This window comes from Caretta caretta, chromosome 12 (assembly GCF_965140235.1).
Source record: "Caretta caretta isolate rCarCar2 chromosome 12, rCarCar1.hap1, whole genome shotgun sequence".
NCBI lineage: Eukaryota > Metazoa > Chordata > Testudines > Cheloniidae > Caretta > Caretta caretta.
Genome location: NC_134217.1, coordinates 40,276,565 through 40,297,426, shown reverse-complemented (window position 1 = coordinate 40,297,426; position 20,862 = coordinate 40,276,565). Strand labels below are relative to the sequence as shown.

The 20,862-nt window shown below is 43.4% G+C and overlaps 1 protein-coding gene across 4 annotated transcripts in view; it reads left to right on the top strand.

Moving 5' to 3' along the window:
• ANKRD11 (ankyrin repeat domain containing 11) overlaps nucleotides 1-20,862 on the top strand; it is a 233,609-nt gene that overhangs the window by 202,136 nt on the left and 10,611 nt on the right. For 2 of the 4 annotated variants that reach the window (XR_007352352.2, XM_048817183.2), the window contains exons 5-9: nucleotides 7,637-7,807; nucleotides 9,050-9,253; nucleotides 11,802-11,944; nucleotides 12,423-12,570; nucleotides 13,418-20,136. Coding sequence is in view for 3 of the 4 variants with exons in the window: in XM_048817183.2 (XP_048673140.2) it covers nucleotides 7,637-7,807; nucleotides 9,050-9,253; nucleotides 11,802-11,944; nucleotides 12,423-12,570; nucleotides 13,418-20,136 (7,385 nt within the window). In the remaining variant the exon portion in view is untranslated. Of the gene's footprint in view, nucleotides 1-6,949; nucleotides 7,047-7,636; nucleotides 7,808-9,049; nucleotides 9,254-11,801; nucleotides 11,945-12,422; nucleotides 12,571-13,417; nucleotides 20,137-20,862 lie in introns of all 4 variants that reach the window. The other 2 variants (XM_048817185.2, XM_048817184.2) reach the window with 2 other exon arrangements.

The window sequence follows — 20,862 nt, the reverse complement described above, 5'->3', positions numbered from 1 at the left end:
CACGAACTATTTAGCTAAATCAAAGCTAAGGGCCTGGTAGAGCTAGGTAATTGGGCAACATGATAGCAAACTAATACAAACAGATTGTGCAAGAACAGTGAATGGAAAGAGCTACGTACATTCTTCGCACATGCTGGGTTCTGAAATGGTGGTAACGTCTGAAGGAAAGAGTGAGGTGCTATTTGTTGGGTCAGTTCAGACATTTTCTCAGTGCACGGTCATGGCCAAAAAATGTATCTCTCTCTCCCAACTGGTAGCTTTTTTGTGAAAGCAGATCTGGCTTGTCACTCACGCGGCAGTATTGAGGTTTGAACTGAGGGACAAGCTCCAGCTCTGCCCTTGTGTTTGATGCATGCTCTTTTGTTTTACAAGTATGCCAAGGCTATCTAATTTATTTAGCTCTTTTTGGAAATGTAAGGCCTTGAACTGCACCAAATGGCCTCTCTGTGTTTTGCGCACACATGGAGTTTGTGAATCCACTTAGGTAAAAATTAAACTTTTCAATGGAAAAGCAAAATTGAATAAACCAATTTATCCGGTTTAGCCCCTCCAAAAAGATCTACCAGAAGTAGAAAAAATGCATGTGAGGGTGATACATGAATAGAGACATCAGGAGTGAGGCTCCCCATACCAGCAGAGAGTAAAAGATTGAGACTGTTCATTTTGAAAAGGAAAATAGGAAGATAGGGCAGAGGTGTATACCCTGACTGGCAGAGAAGCCAGGACCCCAGTCAATGCCCTGTGTACCCTTTGTCATAATGCAAGGACCAAGTGACAATGAAATAAATAGGCAACAAACTTAAAACTGGTATAAGGAAATACTTTCTTATATAATGTATAACCAATCTGTGGAGCTAGTTACCACAGGCTATAATTGAAGTAAACAGCTCATGATTCATGAAAGGGCAATACAATAAGAACAGGAATGGTATCTGCAGTTACACACTAACTAAGATAACATAAGGCCTGTTAACCCTAGTGTTTCAGGGCATAATCTGATGGCAGGATTCAAGAAAAATTAAAAAGAAAAGGAGTACTTGTGGCACCTTAGAGACTAACCAAGAAAAATTAAGTGCACTTATAGAGAGCTTATGTCTTACTCTGAGGCTTCAAATGTTGCCCAGCCTTGGGCTGTTTGTCAGTTGCAGTATGGCAGTTCCTGTATTCCTAGAATAAAGAAACACTTCCTAGCTACAAAGAAGCTAGGCAATGTTGTTTTTTATTTGTCCAAGTCCTTGCACTTTGCAGTGCAAGCTGAATGAAAAGATAATGCAGTGCGAGCAAAGAATGAATCTCTGTCAGGAACGTTTTTCTTAATTAGAACGATGGAGTGAGGAAAGTCCTGTGTGGCCTTCTCATAACAGCTGGAGTCATTTGGAAATTCAGTGAATCCAACCCCGAACCACTTTGACCTTTTGTGTCATATTTGGTGCAATACCAACTTTGTCTGTAAAAATTATAATTTCAGCCAGATAGGTGATCCTGTCGTCGGTGCTCAAAGAGGGGCTGGCTCAGTTCCCAGGCCTGGTCTCTTGTTCCCTGGGCCAGCAGAAACCAGGGGCATCATGAAGACGACAGTGCCTGCTGCTGAGCAGTTTGTGTTGGTTTCAGGTGTCCCTCTCGCAAAAAGTGCTATACAAGTTAGCAGAGACTGTAGGGTTAAGGGGACCGTCACTTCTGGGAGTTTATCCTTCTTGGTCAAAGGTTGTGGGACGCTGGCACAGAGGAAGCTTATGCCACTGTTGCTCAAGGGTTTTTCTCCTATTCTGAGGATAGAATGGATGACTCATTTCTAGGGCTGTCAGATCAGCACTCTCCACTAAAAAACTCAGACAAAAATACTTGAAAACCTTGTCTGAAAGAGTAAAGATTTAGAAATCTCTCTGCTCTTGTGTCAGATATGCATACATGACACAGAACGACTCATTTATAACATAGCCATGACAGAAATCTCTAGGCCCAGAAACTGCAGACATACAGAATTCTCTAGCTCCTATTGCACGTTTAAAGAATTCCATCAAAGTATTTCTCATAATCTAAGCAACTTTATAATGTCCCCTTAAAAACTAGAAGCAGGTGTGTTTTTACCAAATCTTCTGATATATAGATGGCCACACCAGCTTGTCAGACTCTCCTGGCTGCTGCTTCCTCCTCACCCGCTCACTGCGCCGTCCCAGCTTGGAGACTGTCTTCTCAGGAACTGCTCTTGCACGCTGAAAACCACCTTGCATCTTCCTGGGAACTCCTAAATAGTCTGTTATCATAGAAGAGAATAGCTGTCTGTAACGACAGAGAGTGGGTCTGGTTTACTTTGCTTCTTCAGTTCGTGCTTAGGTAGTTTGTTCCATAGGAGCTGATAGTTGAATGGACAGTTATGACATTTTACCACTCAAATCTCCTGCAGCTTATCTTACTGGTTAAGCTGTCACTCCAAAGACGCCATGCTGGAGAACTTGTTCCTTACATATGTGTTCAGACTCCTTTCTGAGACTTCTCCTTCCAGTCAACGTGGTCTCTGCTTTCACCATTACTATTGGGAAGAGTATTACACTGGTTGGACATATTTAATAATGAGCTGCACTTAAACTACAAACTTCATCTGTTTGCTAATTGCCATGCAAGGTTCATCATTCTCTTCTGTGAAGCTCCAAAAGAGCATGTGTTGTGATGTGCAGACCCAGTGAGATGGGTTAGATAGATATGACAGTCTTAATAATTGTTTTGCTTTGTGGATTGGTCTCAATGCTTTAGTATGGCCTGATGGTCAGAATCCAAACAGGCTGGAAATGATTGCATTGGTTTGTCATGTATAACTGTTTCCAGGGTGGTGTGAAATGCCTAACCTGTTATCTCTTAGTTACTGCTTGCAGTCTAATTCTGATGTTAATCATTTTTGCACCAGAGGTTTCCAGTGCATCCCTTGATAGTAGCAGACTTTGCAGCTGGAACATGCCACGCCCCAGGGTTAGCAAGGTCATTTTAGCAATAATTTATAATCTAAAAACCTTTCAGTTTTTCAACAGTTTTCCATTTCCAGAATCCCTTGCCACCGTCCAGATAGATAATCTAATTTGTCTTGGGATACATTACAGGGAATCATGTTATGTAACTTAGGTTATTCTTGGATCACCACCACCGCTAGAAGTACACTGGCATACACAGCATTAGTGATGCAACAGTCTCCTCTGTGTCTGAGTGGATCAAAATGTCGCTGTTGAGCTACATAGAGAGAAGTCAGTAGTTAGCCAAAAGAAAAGGAGGACTTGTGGCACTTTAGAGACTAACAAATTTTAAATAAATTGGTTAGTCTCTAAGGTGCCACAAGTCCTCCTTTTCTTTTTGCGAATACAGACTAACGCGGCTGCTACTCTGAAACCAGTAGTTAGCCAGTATCTGAACATAGCCCGGTTAGAAAGTGGAGAACTTAAACAGATGATTTTGTATTTAAATTTGATCTTGTAAACTCTGTGCTGAACACAAGACAGGTGATCCATTCCTCCCGCCACTGTAAATGCTCCATATTGATTTGCGGGGAACCCCAGTTTATTTATTACCTTTTTTTTTTTTTTTTGGACACTCCGTGATGGTGGGTGGGTGGGTGTTACACTGGGTCAGATAGCAAAGTTAAAAAATAAGAGAAACATCTCAATTTCTAATTGATTCATAACTCTCAACACAGCAAGAGTGAGGAACATATGGTTCCCGGGTTCGGGTCTGTCGAGTATGTGCCTGTTTGGTTCAGGGACTGTGTGGCAACTTTTTAATTTAAAGGGACATGCCAACGTACAAATCATTTTTTTTCACCCACTATTGTTGTATGGGACACTTAATATGTCTGTAACTGAAAAAAAGATTAGAGAGAAAATATTTCTGTATTTTTCCAACTTATTTGCTTTTTGCCTAGTCACTTTCACTCATTCCCCTGTACAGGTTAGCTGGCCAATCAGTTTCCCTTGGTTTTTTTTGTGACTGGTTTTATACAGCAACAGAGGAGAGAGAATGAGACTTTACCGACAGGAAAATGTGATGGTAAAACCACAAAAATCAGCAAAGGGATGTGGGGCAGAGTCCCAAGAAAAACTGCTTGTAACATGCTTTTGGAAGTTGACTAGATTAAGTTGACAGTATCCTTTTAAAGCTAAACAAGACAAACCGATCTCGGGCAACGTGATGGGTTAAAGAACTAGCATTTCATCTGCACTGGAGGCCTGAGTTCACACTGATAAATAGTTTGGGGGATCTCACTCTAGTCTGATGTGGACGTTGTTCCTATCCCAAAGCCACAGAATGGTTAGGAGGAGTTAAATATGGTGGTCTGCTCAGGGGAGCCCAGACTGTTTCAGGTTAGGAGGAAAGTGCATTGGCAAAGCTGTGCAGGGAAGGCTGTACAGCAGTATAGTCTCATGAGTGCCCAGGGTCTCAGAGCTTATACAAAAAGCTTGACACTGGACTCTCTGGGCATATTGGAATGCTGGCCTAGGCCCTCACTAATGGTTGGCTTTTTGATAATGCTCCTCAAATTATATAAAGCTAATGCCATAGAAAGTATTGATACAGATATTACAAACTGCTATGTGTAAGTCTCTCAGCGAGTCCACTGGAAACCCACTTTGACTCCCACTTCCTGCTCTTGACTCTCTGCTTCAAGATTCTGCATCTCCATCTCTGTGCCTGTGGCCAAGGAGGACTGGACAGGATGCTGTAATATTCCCATTCTTTTCTGGTCTGTTGAGTAAGCACCTGGACCCAGGTTTCTTACATGGTATTGCAGACCACTTAATGGTTTGTAACCCTGTTTTTGAGGGTTTTAACAACCCTCATAAAGCTTGCTGGGGATTCTCAAACTTGCTATAAATGTTTTCAGCAAAGTAGAATGTGTTTTAAAAACTATATATTCCCTTCCTATTGTATATGTGTTATGTGGATTAGGTAATTGATTTATATGAAAGGCAGGATCAGTTTGTTTAAATGACAGTGGTTCTCAACCTGCGGCCCATGGGCTACTTGCAGCCCAGTCAGCACACAGCTGCCGCCTATGACATCCTCAGGGCCATCCAGGTATATCTGGATGCAGCCCACAATGGTAAATAGTTTGAGAACCACTGGTTTAAAACTGCTGAATGATGGGTGGGAGGGAAATCTCATACTAAACTACAATACTACGATTCTTGGTGTGCCAGCTGGCAGAGAGCTGGTACAGGGTGAAGTCTCAAAGTATTGTAAAACTATTAAATTTAAATAAAGGTGCTGAGGTAGATATGTTGGGGAGTTCCTATCCTTGTGGAACGGGATACTTCCAGAGTTGCTATGTTAGATACCCCCTCCCCCCCTCAGATTCCACCACAACTTCTGCAAGTATCCTAAAGGTGTATCCCCTACTGGCTAGCACTGCCTGATGGGGTATTGCTGTCCAGCCAACTGCAAGAGTTAAGAAGGGTATTCCCTTACGTAAAAAGACTTTTTCTCCCTAGCTGACTCCTTTGAGAAGTGAATACGATCAGTTAAGTAGTGCAGATTCTATTTAACCAGCAAAGCTGTGGGCAATTCATCAGGGGCTTTACATTTTTATTTCAAGACTACAGTGCAACTAATCACTATTTCAATGTTTAGATTTCTGAAGCAGAATCTCCCTAGCATGAATTCAACATAAAATTTGAGGGCAGTTTGTGAGGATACAGCTGTGGGAACCATTCGTCCGCATCTGCCAGATATTGGATAGGTGTTATCTGCTTTTTCTATAAATGGCCCTTTATGGGTCTTTCGGAATTCGACTTAGATCATATATGTACAGCACTTCTTATAATTAGTTTTAAATCACAGAAGTATGTTAATGTTTGGATTGTTTATAGGGATGTGTGGCGAGTCCCTGTCTTCTCCTTTCACCCCTTTATCTTGTTTTTTTGTTCTTGCACTGTGGATCTAGGACAGTGTTGGAGTTTGTTTTGGTTTTGTGGGAGTTTATTTTAGTATTTCTCTCTGTGGAATTGATGTCTCTTCTTGTTGCTATCTATTTTATTCTTTTTTTTTTTTTACATAAATTAAATAGGATCAGCTGGGACATCTTGGCCAGACAAACCTAATTTTTATTTCTTAAACTGTCACATTGAGATTATAAACTCAAACCCCACATCTCTGTCTGAGGGGCTTGTAGTGTCTTGCATGCTGCTCTGCAGACCCAACAGAGAGCACACAGTCAGACTTGTGCCATCTCAGACTTCTGCTAACAGGAGTGTCAGTACAGGAAGTGAACAGGAATACATGTTAATTCTGGGCGAATGGGAAAAAGATTGGTGTTTCCTAAGGGGAAATCAGAAAACTGCGGAAGAGAAGCTGTATATTCAGGAAGGTGTGGTGTACATATGAGCTAAAAGAAGCAAGAGTGAGGTAGCAAATCCCATAATACTTTCAGGGTCTAGTTCTCACTGGCTATCTCTAGGATGTAACGCTTGCGGGTGAGAGCAGTGTTGGGCGATGTGGTGAGAGGCCTGGGTTTAGCGTTGTCCCTACACACATTGTAGGTCACAAACAAACATTGGCTCGGGGCAGCACCCTCATTCCTCCCAGCAGGAGTTGTCTGCAGCTAGATCAGTTAGTTACTTGGAGCGAAAAACTGTTCTTAAGAGTTTCTTCCCTCCCTATCCGTTGTTTTCACAGAGGTAGGTAGGGGAAGGGACCCGGCTGAATAAGCACATAAGAATGTCCCTGAGGGGATGCAGGAACATGCTGTAAACGGGAAGTCACCCAGGGAGGCTGACAGTCTGCTGTAACATTGGAAGGAGGGCATCCGCCCTGCATTGTTTTACACACACAGTATCGTGGGGACTGACATGATATTTTGTACCGGTTCCGATGAGCAGTACAGGACCTACGGTAGCTGAAGGGGATGAGATGGCGACATTTCAGAGCTGTTACAATGTATCTTGTTAGCACTTTCTGTTGCTGCTTTTAGATGCCTCCAGTTCAGTCCATGCTGTGGTGGTATAAGGCTGGTACGCTCCTCGAAGCACCATGGCATGAAATGGAGGTTCCTAGAAGCAAGACGGAAGGTACAGTACTGACAGTTGGCCTCCGTGTGCGTTCATTCTCCCCCCTCTTGTGGTGGGGGTGGGGGTGGGGGAGAAGAGAATCTAAATATTAAAAAAAAACAAAAAAACCAACCTGTTAGGAAACTGCTAGACTGCCAGCAAAGTGACCCACTGCCAGCAATGCTGAGGTAAGGGGTCCTCCACTCGGCGATATTCCACTGTACCTAGGTGTTGCAGGGCTCTCCGGCAGCCAGTGAGGTGTGTGCTTCAGTGCCATGGCTTTTAACGGTTCTGAATGAGGGTGTCTGTCCAAGAGCATCAGTGCTGGCAAAGGCCAGTGCTTCTAACCCAGGTTTTTTTCACCAGTCGTTTCATTATACTCGGTGAGACACTGACATGAGTTATCAGACGCAATTGTCTGGCTTCACCATCTAAATGTAAAATTATAGTTGTTGCTCGACATGTACATCGGCCATACGAAGAAGACGACTGACATGAATGGGGAAAGCTACTAACAGCACTTGTCTGAAAAATGAATGTGAATTTCAGTTGTGGAAATGTCCGTAGCATGAAACCTTCCCCTTCCCTTTCTGTCTCTGATTGCATCACAGAAAAGCAGGGTCCAGAACGGAAGAGGATTAAAAAGGAGCCTGCCACTAGGAAGCCTGGCTTGCTGTTTGGAATGGGGCTTTCAGGAATCAGGGCTGGTTACCCACTCTCTGAGCGCCAGCAAGTCGCCCTTCTTATGCAGATGACAGCAGAAGAATCTGCAAATAGCCCAGGTGAGAGCTGAAAGTGAGGCGTGGGTGGATGTGTCTGAGCTCATATTTAATGGGACTCTGTATGCTTCTGCTTATTCATAAACAACAACCATGGTCACAAAATAGACACAGTTGAGCATGTGTACCAGTGGTGTCTACCTGGCACCCAGGACATGTTTTATAATGTTGGTAGCATAATTCTTCTGCCTCAAGACTATAGTATGAGAGTCTGGAAATGAATTTAAGGGATGCAAATGCTTCACTCCTGCCAAATATTCCATCTTCACCTAATATCACTTCATGCAAGCTACAGCTCCCTACCCCAATTTAGGCAAATGTCCCTTTATTGCATTCTGAAATGATTATAGAATGTTGGACAGATAGGTGCAGAAGGCATTAGATGCTGTTTAGTTAGCACTAAAGATCTCAGAACTAATTTAGTTACCGGGATCATTAGCATATGTCAGAGCTCCAAGTTTTCTGCTAGGTTAATATGTTGATTGAGTAATAAGATGTTTTTGAGAGTAAAAGGGAGAGCATGATTATCTCTGGGATTCTTAAATGCTCCTCCTTATGTAAAAGAACTAGACTCTGCTAACCATGGTGTATTGTAATTTTAGACCTAATGTAGTAAGTGTTTTTAACATGGAATTAATATTTCAATATGCTGTAGTATCTGTTGCCAATGTGGGCTCCTGTGGGGTTTTATATGTGTTATATGATCTGTCTATGTATCCTTCTGTCTTATATACAGAACGGTGGAGTTATCTAGGGACCTTATTTTTGTTGCTGTCATTCTTAATGTGAATCTAGTTTCAAGTCACTCTCACTTGATAGTAAGTGAATTTCAGAATATTCAGGGCTTCTCCCAAGAAGTGTGTGCACTATCCTTCCAGGCAGTTACCCCCTCACAGGCACATGGGGAAGGTTACTTTGTCACTTCCCTTTGGAAGTAAGACTTTTGGGTATGAGGAGACCCTTTGCCCTTTCTGAAATCATAGGATTGTCTATAATCTGTACAAGTGTTACTACACCCTTCTCCAGTCTGTGCTTCAGCACAGCCTACAATTTATATCTGTATTATACATACACAGGCTTTCCTCTGTCTCCACATCTGGTTCAGAGGATCAGTTACCTCTGAGTGCCTTCCAGTCAGTGCTTCAGTGCAACTGCTGGATTAAAAGTATTGCAACAGCTCCCTCTGAGGGGCTCTGGTTTTCCTTTGAATTGCAGTTCTTCACTGTATTTCTCTTCTCCATGCAGTAGATACAACACCAAAGCATCCCTCTCAGTCTACAGTGTGTCAGAAGGGAACTCCTAACTCTGCCTCCAAAACCAAAGATAAAGTAAATAAGAGAAATGAGCGTGGAGAGACTCGGCTGCATAGAGCTGCCATCCGAGGAGATGCCCGGCGCATCAAGGAACTCATCATTGAGGGCGCAGATGTCAACGTTAAGGACTTTGCAGGTAGCAAGCCCAGCTGCAGTTCAGTGATCTGTATTAATAAGCCAGGAGCCTAGAGTGCAGTCAGTGGATTTGTATATGCCCCGTATCTCACCTCGCCTTTAATAAATATAGGAATAGCCAGGCCACATCAGACCCAGAGTCCCTTGAGTCCAGTATCCCATCTCTAGACTGAAAGTGTCCGGTACCAGACACTGTAATGGCCAGTTATAGAATGACCTGTGCGTAGGAAATTTTCCTAACCCCAGGCATTTATGCCTTGTGGCATGAACCATGAGCTTAGGGTGGTGCAATGGAATGGAGAGTCTCAGCATGAGGTGCTTCATTCTGGTCTGAGCAATGTCCATCCCGATGAGGATGGAGCACTGCAGACTAGAATCTGTAGTCCTAGCAAGTCTTAGATCCTCATGAAAGATGGAGGCAGGTGCAGTGATTTGCTTTGTTTTATAATCATTCAGTGTGACCCAGCAAAGCCTGTGAACAGGTGCAGTGTGGGTACTAGGGTGACCAGACAGCAAGTGTGAAAAATCAGGACTAGGGTGGGGTGTAATAGGAGTGTATATAAGAAAAAGACCCAAAAATCGGGACTGTCCCTATAAAGTCGGGACATCTGGTCACCTTAGTGGGTACCCCTGGGATTATAGATAGAGCGGGTAACAAAACCTGTAGTTAAGCTTGCCCAACACTTCCTATTATAAGATCCTGTTTTCAGTTGCTTAGTATAACTTAGTCAAATTTGAGCCATTTGTGCTGAAATTTTCCATGTCAGGAGTTTGCCTTAGGCTGGGTTTTGTTTTTTGTTTTGTTTTTATTTTAAGTTCAGCTGTTTTTAAGAATGAGATTAAGGGAAATACATTATTTTGCACATGCTGAAAAAATTCTTGCTATCCCTGTGTAAAACTGCCCAAGTTAGGCTGCGTTATAAATCTGAAAAATCTCAGTTTGCACATGCTCAGTAGAGACTGATTAGAGTTTAGCCACTGAATTCTGAGACCATTCCATCTGTACTTGAGCATGCTCCATCCCAGAATTGTAGAAGCTGAGCAGGACTTTTCCTGCAGTTGCTCCTTTAAGCTTTTGGGAGTCAACTGTGGCACCAGAACTGAGAACAGGGAGCCTGTTTCTCTTGTGCTCTCAGTATTCCCTCTGCTGGTGCCCAAGCAGTGTGGAGGAGGAACCTCTCTGACTCAAATGCAATAAACAAGTTCACGGAAGCCCGTGACCTGTCTCTGACTTTTACTACCTGACTTTTACTAAAGATAACCATGACAAAATGGTGCTGATGGTGGGGAGGGCTGAAGCTTGAGTGAGGGGGAGGGGAGTAAGAGAGCTTGAGCCCCACTGCGGAAGGGAGAAGTCCAACACTCCTCATCCCTGGCGGCTCAGAACTGTGGCAGCCGCCTGCAGCATCTGGGAGCTCTGGCCCACCACCCCAGGGCTGGAAAATATCACAAGGTCTCTGAAGGTCACAGAATCAATGACATTCTTTACCTCCATGACAAAATCTTACCCTTAATCGTAATTATACGCACAGGAGGGCTGAATTAAGGTTGCACGGACAACCTTAATTCTGGCATTTCCTAGCTTTTGAGTGCTTGACTTTCTGACCATAACATTCTTTTAAAGTAGTTTTTTAAATGTAGCGAGTAGATATGCTTATTCTTGAGCTCTAAATGTTTAACATCAGTGTTCGTTGTGAGTAATTTCAATCACAGATACCCCTTTTTAATAGTACAAAGGGAGGGTTCTGAAAGGCTCACCAATGCTATCAGCAGAATATTCAAGGAGTAGTGCACACCTGCCGGGAAACTTCGAAACAGATTCTGCTTAGAAATCAATCTGCTGCCCATGTATGATAGAAATTTTTACATTTCTTTCCCTCATTCTTCAGAGGTTTGTTTGAGAATAGGAGCTTTTGTTTCTGCAGAGTTCATCTGCTTCCACGCTTAGTCCCTTCCAGAAGTCATGGTCCTGTTTGTGATGTCACAGTTGCTTGCTGTGGAAATGTTGCAGACAACCCGTATGCTGAGAGTTCAGCTAGGGGATACGCTGTATGACCAGATGAATCCTAAACCCCAGTCCTGACTGAGTGACAATCTTCCTCCTATCAAAGAGTTAGAGGAGAGAGAAACAATTTAATCTAATGAGAGCAGAGCACCATGAGGTATCAGCCGCCCTTTGAGTTCATTCACTAAACGTTCTCTGCTTTTGGAGTTCACTGAGTGGCATGAAGTTCTACAGGACAATTGGCTGTAGCACCTTATGTTGCCAAACAGAAAAGCTGGATGGACTCAAGTACCAGATGTCAGGCTGGCAAAAAAGTTGCTTTCCAAAGCAGAGCTGCTGGTGTGTTGGGCAGGCGGTCTTGGCCACGCAGGTCCTGCTGTGCCGTGTGCTGGCTGGTTAGAAGAGCTCCGTGTCAGCAGGCAGAGCTGCAGGCAAGCTGCCATATTAGCAGCCAGCAGCATCTATTTTGGTTACTGTGACACTGTTCATAATTATCAACCGTAAAAATTAGTTGCCCACGTCATGAGTGTTTGTGTGCTTGCAGGCTGGACAGCATTGCACGAGGCATGTAACCGGGGTTACTATGATGTTGCAAAGCAGTTGCTTGCTGCCGGCGCGGAAGTCAACACAAAGGGGTTGGATGACGACACCCCGCTGCATGATGCAGCTAATAATGGGCATTTCAAGGTTGGTTCTTGCTGGATTTAGTAGCCATTTTTTAGTGATTTGTTACAAATAAATGAGTTTGATTTTCCTGTGCTTTAAGTCGTATCTGTATAGGCAATTGCTGTTTCATTTCATTTCACGGACTGGCATGTTGCATCTTTCCATGTGAGACTCTTTCTCCAACCCCTGTGCTATTACATGTTGTGCTAGTTTCTCCACTTCGTGTCAGAGTCCTTGGAATTGTAGGGTGGAGCTTGCTACCAGAATACAGGTTTGCATTTCCCCCCGTAAATCTGTCCTGCCATTTTCTCTGTCCCTCATTTCAATCACTGTGTCCATGTCACTGGGTGACAGGGGGCAGGATGACCAGCCAGCTCTGACCTCAAACTAACCTCTTTCCTGCTTGTCTGTCTGAACAGCCCACAGAAGTGATGGGGACTGAAACAACTTCCTTCGCAATGGAACCATACTGAGATTTTGAAGTTTTTCTCATTTTTAGGTGGTAAAATTGTTGTTACATTACGGAGGGAACCCTCATCAAAGCAACAGGAAGGGAGAGACGCCTTTAAAAGTCGCTAATTCCCCCACCATGGTGAATCTACTCCTGGGAAAGACCACCTATCCCTCTAGTGAAGAGAGCTCAACAGGTGAGATGCTGACCTGTGTGGGTGTTGGGATAATAGGCTATCACCATAGTGGCAACCTGCTACCACAAAAGCAGTTATAATAGCCCCAGAACGCCTACATGCTCCTGGAATAGCCAACTCAGTGCACAGCCAAGATGTTCAGATCCTTAGAAAACCTACCCTTTGCTCAGAGAGCTCTGCCACTCATCCTGGAGAGTTCTGTCGTAGGAGCCTACTGCTAAAAGCATCCTACATGTTTCCACCTACCACAACTGGGGATGTAGGAGGAGAGGCCAGGCCCTCAAGTAAGTGGGTCCCATATCATTTAGGGTTCAAAGACTGTCGCCAGCATTTTGACTTGCACCTGGAAGCCAGTGTAGAAATTCTTGCATACCTGTTGTGTATTCATTACAGCATACCCCCGGGAAAGCAAGGTGCTGTATTCTGCATTTGTGGAAGCTTCCAGACAGTGCTCCACTAAATAACTATAGTCTAGCATGGAGGTGATGAAGTTATGACTAATAGCTGCAATGCCTGCACTGGGTGGGCAGCTTCTTAGTTAGCTCAAGATAGTTCAAGAGAGGCACTGCATGCCACTGCTCCTCCCAGAGAATCCTGGTCTACAGCCCATTTGTGTGTTAGAGCTGTGCCCACTCCGAGTGCATCCTACGTAGTTTTAAAACTACTTGGGTATTCTTTCCAAAAGAATGTTAAGCTCCCTCTAGGCTCAGCTAAGAAGTCTGGTGTGTTCAGTGTGTGGGGTGCAAGGAGACTGCTAGCTTGGGATTTCAGGGGAGGCCTGAAGAATGCATATTTCTCCTGAAAACAACCTACAGGGCTAATGCTTTGTGCTGTTTTTTCCCCACAGAGAGCTCAGAGGAGGAGGACGCCCCTTCATTTGCACCTTCCAGCTCCGTTGATGGCAATAACACAGACTCTGAGTTTGAAAAAGGCTTGAAACATAAGACAAAGAGTCAAGAGCCCCCCAAAACAACAATCACACCGGTAAAGGATGAATATGAATTTGATGAAGATGATGAGCAGGACAGAGTCCCGCCCGTCGATGACAAGCATTTGCTGAAAAAGGATTACAGGAAAGAGACTAAAGCAAACAGTTTTATTTCCATACCCAAAATGGAAGTAAAAACCTATACTAAAAATAACACAATTACACCAAAGAAACCTGCCCATCGCATCCTGTCAGACACGTCAGATGAAGAGGATACCAGTGTAGCTGTGGGGACTGGCGAGAAGCTGAGACTATCGACTCACTCGATACTGCCCAGCAGCAAGACTCGAGAGCCCTCCAACACCAAGCAACAGAAGGAGAAGAATAAAGTCAAAAAGAAGCGGAAAAAGGAGACAAAGAGCAAAGAGGTTCGGTTTGGCAAAAAAAATGACAAATTTTGTTCCTCTGAATCAGAGAGTGAAAATTTGGAGAGTGAGGAGGATGATAGAGACTCTGTGCAAAGCTCTAGCTGTGTAAAGGACTCTAGGCTAGTGCTAAAGGAATCCTCCTTGTTCAACTCTCTGTCTGCCTCTTCCACCTCTTCTCATGGGAGTTTAGCTTCACAGAAACATAACCCTAATCTTACAGACCAGCACTCCAAGCACTGGAGGACAGACAACTGGAAAACCATATCTTCTCCAGCATGGTCAGATGTCAGTTCCTTATCGGACTCCACAAGGACGAGACTGACAAGTGAGTCAGACTATACGTCTGAGGATTCCAGTTTACAGTCGTTAAAGCCAGTGAGAAAGAAGCAGGAGCACAAAAAGAAAAATAACTCTCACAATACTGTCTCTGAGAAGAAGAATTCATTCCATGCCAACGTGGACGGAGCAATTCCAAAGCTGGATAAGGAGGGAAAGGTTGTTAAAAAACATAAAACAAAACATAAACATAAAAACAAAGAGAAGGGACAATGCCCAGTCAGCCAAGACATTAAAATAATCAAAACTTTTTCCTTTGAATATGAGGACTCTAAGCAAAAGCCTGACAAGGGTTTGATAGAGACTGAAAGTCCAAGTGAAAATAAATTAAAAGTGTTAAAACATGAGAGAGAACACTGTAAAAAGGAAGAAAAGCTACTGAAAAGTAAATCAGAGGAGAAGGAATGGTTGTTTAAAGATGAGACTGGAAAAGCCTCCAAAGAGGAGAAATCATTAAAAAAAGTCAAAGAGGGGAATAAAGACATCAGCAAATTTTTCAGAGAGGAGAAGTCAAGTAAAGAAAAACCCATAAAGGAAAAGTCTCCCAAAGAGGAGAAACCTAGAATACACAAGGAAGAGAGAAAGAAAAAATCAAAGGAAAAGCAGTCAAAATCTGAAAAGAAGAATGATCTGAAGGAGGAGAAAATTACTAAACTGGAGAAAGACAAAACCTTCAAAGAAGAGAGAGAAAAATGTAAAAAAGAAAAAGTTTACAAAGAAGAACCTGGATTTGATGAGTTTAGTAATAAAAGCCAATTGCTGGAAAGCGAGGACACAAAATTCAGCCTTTCTGATGATCAGCAAGAGAGATGGTTTTCTGATTTGTCTTCTGATTCATCCTTTGATTTCAAAGGTGAGGATAGCTGGGATTCTCCAGTAACAGACTTCAGGGAGATTAAAAATGACAGCATGGCAAAACTAATCCTAGAAACAGTGAAGGAAGAAATTAAAGACAAGAAAAGGGAGAATAAAACAAAGGAAAAGAAAGAATACAATGAAAAACGCAATGAAAAGGATACATTCTTAAAAAAGAGAGAGAGAGAAAGTGTCGACAAAAACCCTGAGAAGAAAAAGGACCAAACTGAAAAGCATAAAGTCACTCCTAGTTATCTGCCTGAAAAGGACAAGAAAAGGAAAGATTCTGCAGAAAGCGTTAAAGAGAGAAAGGAAAAAGATCCAGGTGAAATCAACAAAGAGAGAAAAGATTCCTCTGATAGCTGTAAAGACCGAAAGGACATAAAAATTAAACAAGAGGAGCCCTATCGAGATGAGTTTAAAGAATATGGTTGTGAAACATTCTTCAAGGAGAAATCTGACCCTGAATTCAGTGGAAAAAATGTGGAAAGCGGGGAAAGGCACCATTCAGGGAAAGATAAGGAGAAGAAAGATGCTCCTGATAAGGAAAAGAAAGAGAAACTGAAACCAGAAAAATATAAGGAGAAATCCAAAGAAGCAGATAAAGAGAAAAATGAAAAAGTTGTTGCTGAGAAAAACCAGAAAGACAAAGAACTGGATAAAAGTTTTAAAGAAAAAAAAGATCCTAAGGAGAAATACAAGGATCTGCATAACAAAGACAAAGAAAGGAAGACTTCTTTAGACTATATCAAAGAGAAAAAAGAGAAAAACTTCTCTGGAGATAGAGAGGATTTCTCTGAGAAAAGAGATGAGAAAAAAGGAAAAGAGAAAAGCTGGTACAGCATCGCAGATATCTTCACAGATGAAAGCGAAGATGAGAAGGATGATTACAGCTTAAGCGGATTCAAAATTGGTGAGGCCATTGGGAGTGAATTGCATCGAATGGACAGTCTACAAGAAAAAGATGATAGCATGGCTGCTGAAAAGGAACTTTATCTTGCTGACAAGCACAGAAAGTACTCTTCTGACAGGCAACATTCAGGAGAGAAACAGAAAGATAAAGAGAAGAAAAAGGATAAAGGATTAGCAGAAGGTGGGAAGGAGAAAAAAGAGAAGAGTTTCTTTGAAAAACACAAAGAGAAGAAGGATAAAGATTCTGTCGAGAAGTATAAAGACAGGAAAGACAGAACCTCAGTAGACTCCACCCAAGAAAAGAAAAACAAGCAAAAGCTCCCTGAAAAGGCTGAAAAGAAGCATGCTGCTGAGGAGAAGGTAAAAAACAAGCATAAGGAAAAGATGGATAAAGAACATTCCAAAGAAAAGAAGTCTTCAAAAGGAGGAGAGACCGAGAAGAGCCTGTTGGAAAAATTGGAGGAGGAGGCCCTCAATGAATATAGAGATGACTCCAATGATAAAATAAGTGAGATTTCTTCTGATAGCTTCACAGACAGAGGACAAGATCCAGGACTAACCAACCTCTTTGAGTCTTCTAACCTTTCTCTTATGGATGCCTCTGAGGAAAAGTATAAAGATTCTCTTCCTTTGCCCTGCTTGCAAGACAAACTCAAGGAGAAGGAGAGGCACAGGCATTCCTCATCTTCATCAAAGAAAAGTCACGAGAAAGAGAAAGCAAAGAAGGAAAAAACAGAGAAAAAAGAGAAAATGGATGACTTTAAAGACTCCAGCAACAGAAAAGATTCCAGTCAATATGAAAAAGAATTCTCTGTGGATGGGGAGACTTTTGGCATTTCCTACAGCATGAAAGCAGAGGTTGAGGAAGAACTGGACAAAAACATTGACTATTTGTTTTCTGAAAAGAAAGATAAAAATGATCCTGAGAGAGAGCTCTCAAAGAAGGCAGAAAAGGAAAAGACTTATGTTTCCAGTACCATCAGCACAGTCAAAGAGAAGAAGAAGAGAGAAAAACACAAGGAAAAATGGAAGGATGAAAAGGAAAAGCATAGAGACAAACATACAGATGGATTCTTTAAACATCACAAAGATGAGACAAAATCTGTGGTTAAAGACAAGGATAGCCCTCAAGTTATCACATTCAAAGATAAGTCAAAGGAGGAGAACCTAAAATTTAGTGAAACCAAACTGAAGGAGAAACTCAAGGAAAACCAAGAGAAAGACAAAACAGAGTCTCTAAAGATCAGTAATGGAAATGATAAAATAACATTGTCCAAAGATGGTAGCAAGAAAGATAACAGGCCTAGAGAGAAGCTTCTGGGTGATGGTGATCTAATGATGACCAGCTTCGAGAGGATGCTGAGCCAAAAAGACCTGGAAATTGAGGAGCGCCACAAAAGACACAAAGAGAGAATGAAGCAAATGGAGAAGATGAGGCACAGATCTGGAGATCCCAAATTAAAAGATAAAATTAAAACCTCTGAAGAGATGCGTAAGAGGAGTCTGGATTTGACCACAAAGAAACCACTAGCACTAGATACTCAGCTAAAGGACAAAAAGCTCAAAGAACTAGGTCCACTGACTCCTATATTGTCACCAGATAATAAGCCACAGCTTGCTGTGGGGACAGATTCAAAAGACTGGATAACTGGCCCTCAGCTGAAAGAAATTTTACCTGCTTCTCCCAGGCCAGATCAGAACAGGCCGACAGGTGTTCCAGCTCCAGCTTCCGTAGTTTCTTGTCCAAGCTATGAAGAAGTGATGCAGACACCAAGAACTCCTTCGTGCAGCAATGAAGATTACACAGATTTGATGTTTGATTGTGCTGACTCTCAGCACTCTCTGCCCATATCCACAATGTCCATGAATGCATGTTCTCCATCCTTTTTTGACAGATATGCAAATGCTTCAAGTGGACTTCCCGACAATCCAAGTCAGACTCCAACAAGGACGATACCCTCCACAAACCTTTATCGTTCAATCTCTGTTGATATAAGAAGGGTCCCTGAAGATGAGTTCAGTGCTGGAGACAAGTTTTTCAGGCAGCAAAGTGTCCCGGCAACATCAAATTATGATTCTCCAGTGCAGCATTTGATGGAGGAAAAAGTCCCTCTTCCTTCTGTTCCTGCAGAAAAGTTTCAGTGTATGTCTCCAGGGTATTATTCACCTGACTATGGAATTCCATCACCTAAAGTAGAAACTTTGCATTGTGCACCTGTTGGCAATGTTGTCCAATCACCTGAAAGCATCTTTTCTGGTTTACAAGCAAAATCCTCCCCCTCGCATAGAGATGAGCTGCTTGCACCTTCTGTAGAAAGTGCTCTTCCCCCTGATCTTGGCATGCCTTTGGATACCACAGAAGAGCAGCAAGCTACTGCTTCTATTTTGCCTCCAGAGTCTACCTTTTTACCACCTATTGAAGAAAACCATTTTAGTTCAGGTATTTCAGAGCAGAACAATATGGACTGGGATAATCCTCCTTCCAGAAACCCTGACCCTCCCATCCCTCCTAGTTTAATTGGTAATCCATCTGATCACCCTGTCAGCTGGTCAGTGGGATCAGAACTTCTAATGAAATCTCCCCAGAGGTTCCCTGAATCCCCTAAGCCATTCTGTTCACTGGACCCAATACATCCTGCACCCGTGCCCTTTATTTCTACAGATTCTCCATACCCAGTTTCTCCTATTTCCTATCCATTGTCAGTATCTGAACCGGGGCTTGATGAAGTAAAGGAAGATGCTGAAGAAGCAGTTCCAGGAGAAATGGCAACTGCAGAAGAGCAAGCTCCTTACATGTCCCCTACTAGATTAGACACTTTCTTCAATAACTGCAAGCCTCTTCCAGAAGAAACACCCGAGATGCCTTTAGACCCCCCTTGCGTTCCAACAGAAACTCCGGCAGAGGCTGTTAACACTCTGGAAAACAGTTATTTGGAAAACAGTAGTGTTGCACCTGTAAACCCAGAAGAGCCAGTAACGTGGCCTGATCCATTCACAAACTCAGAGGATGACTTAGACCTTGGTCCCTTCTCGTTGCCGGAATTGCCGCTCCAAGCTAAAGATGTTCCAGATGCTGAAATGACTGAAGTGGCACCGATAGAAGAAAGCCCAGTAGCTGCCCCAGAAGTCATAAATGCTGGGGTCATAAACGTGAGTGTGTCTGTCACAGCTTCCAGTGAGCAGGAGGAGCTACCCCTTAATCAGCCAAGTAACTTACGACCTGTGGGACCAGAGCCACAGCTGGAGGAACAAAAGCCGGAAGTGATTGCACCAGAAGCTACCTCGGAAGCATTGAATGTACCAGAAGAGAAAAGATTAGAAGAGTCCGAGGCACAGAGTTTTCAACAGACTGCGTCAACAGAGCTTGCTCTGCCAGAGAAACAAGAGGCAGAAACAAACCATGAAGAATTGCCCTCGTCAAACTGTGCAGTGGAGAGTGGATCTCAAAGCAGCTTGGCACAAGCGAACGCTGCTGAGATTGGGGTCGCGCAAGACAGTGCTGCAGTACGAAGTGGGAGCCAAGTCTCTTCCATCCAGACAGAGACACCCCAAGGGACTACTCCAGTAGAAACCATAGAGCCAGTACAAAAACCAGTAGCAGAAGTTTCCAAACCACCCAAAATAGAAGAGATCCCGCAACGAATTACCAGGAACAGGGCTCAAATGCTGGCCAATCAAAATAAACAGAACACTGCACCTTCTGAGAAAGAGTTTCCTCCAGTTTCTGCACCTTCCACGCGTGCTAAAGGGCGAGTGACGGAGGAAGACGATGCTCAAGCCCAACATCCACGTAAACGCAGGTTCCAGCGTTCCAGCCAGCAGCTACAGCAGCAGATTAACACGTCCACCCAGCAGACAAGAGAGATGATACAGCAAACACTGGCAGCGATTGTAGATGCCATAAAACTGGACGACATTGAGCCCTATCACAGTGACAGATCAAACCCATACTTTGAGTATCTTCAGATCAGGAAAAAGATTGAAGAGAAGCGGAAAATCCTCTGCTACATCACTCCCCAAGCTCCCCAGTGTTATGCCGAATATGTCACCTACACAGGGTCCTACCTGCTGGATGGCAAGCCGCTAAGCAAGCTTCACATTCCAGTGGTGAGTTACCCTCGCTATTTCTTCTGGCTCCATTCTCTTTATGGAATAATAAAACTGAAATGCTACAAATATAGTCAAGTCTGGGTGTCCTCCAACATAGTCAAAGCACAGTTCTGTTTTATAGTCAAGATGGGACCCCAGCTGTGTACCTGGCTTTAGAATGCTTTTGGAACACACTGAAGATTACAAAACTGAGCCTTGCTATAGGGACAACTGTATTATAAATGGGTTTTGCTGTATTTGTATAGACAAGACTTTTAAACGGTGCTTAGGAACTCAGGAACCGTAGACTGTGTTCATGTGAAGCCAATGGATTTGAAAGCCAGAAAGCAAAACTGCTTTTATAAGCAGTATACTAATTAGGTATGGCAACTATAAGACCATAAGCAGGAGCAGGGCCATCCCTGCGAGTGGGCAGCCCGACAAAGGGGGCACCCTGCGCAGGGTTTGCCTGATTCCCACCTGACCTGCTGAGAGCCAGCTGGACTGGTGGAACAGCAGCATCTGGAGGAGGAGCGGGGAGGGACCCGAGCTGCAGGGGGGCAGTTGGACGAAAAGCCGAGCCAGGTGATTTCTCCAGAGCAGGGGTGCCCCTCCTACCCCCTGCTCCACTGCCTTGTGCAGCTGCTGCTGCTCCTGTTTTCTCCCCATGCTGTTTCTCCCCGGAGCCCCTGGCCACTCCAGACTGGGAGCGTCCTCCTGTCTGCTGTGCGGGGGGGACTGATA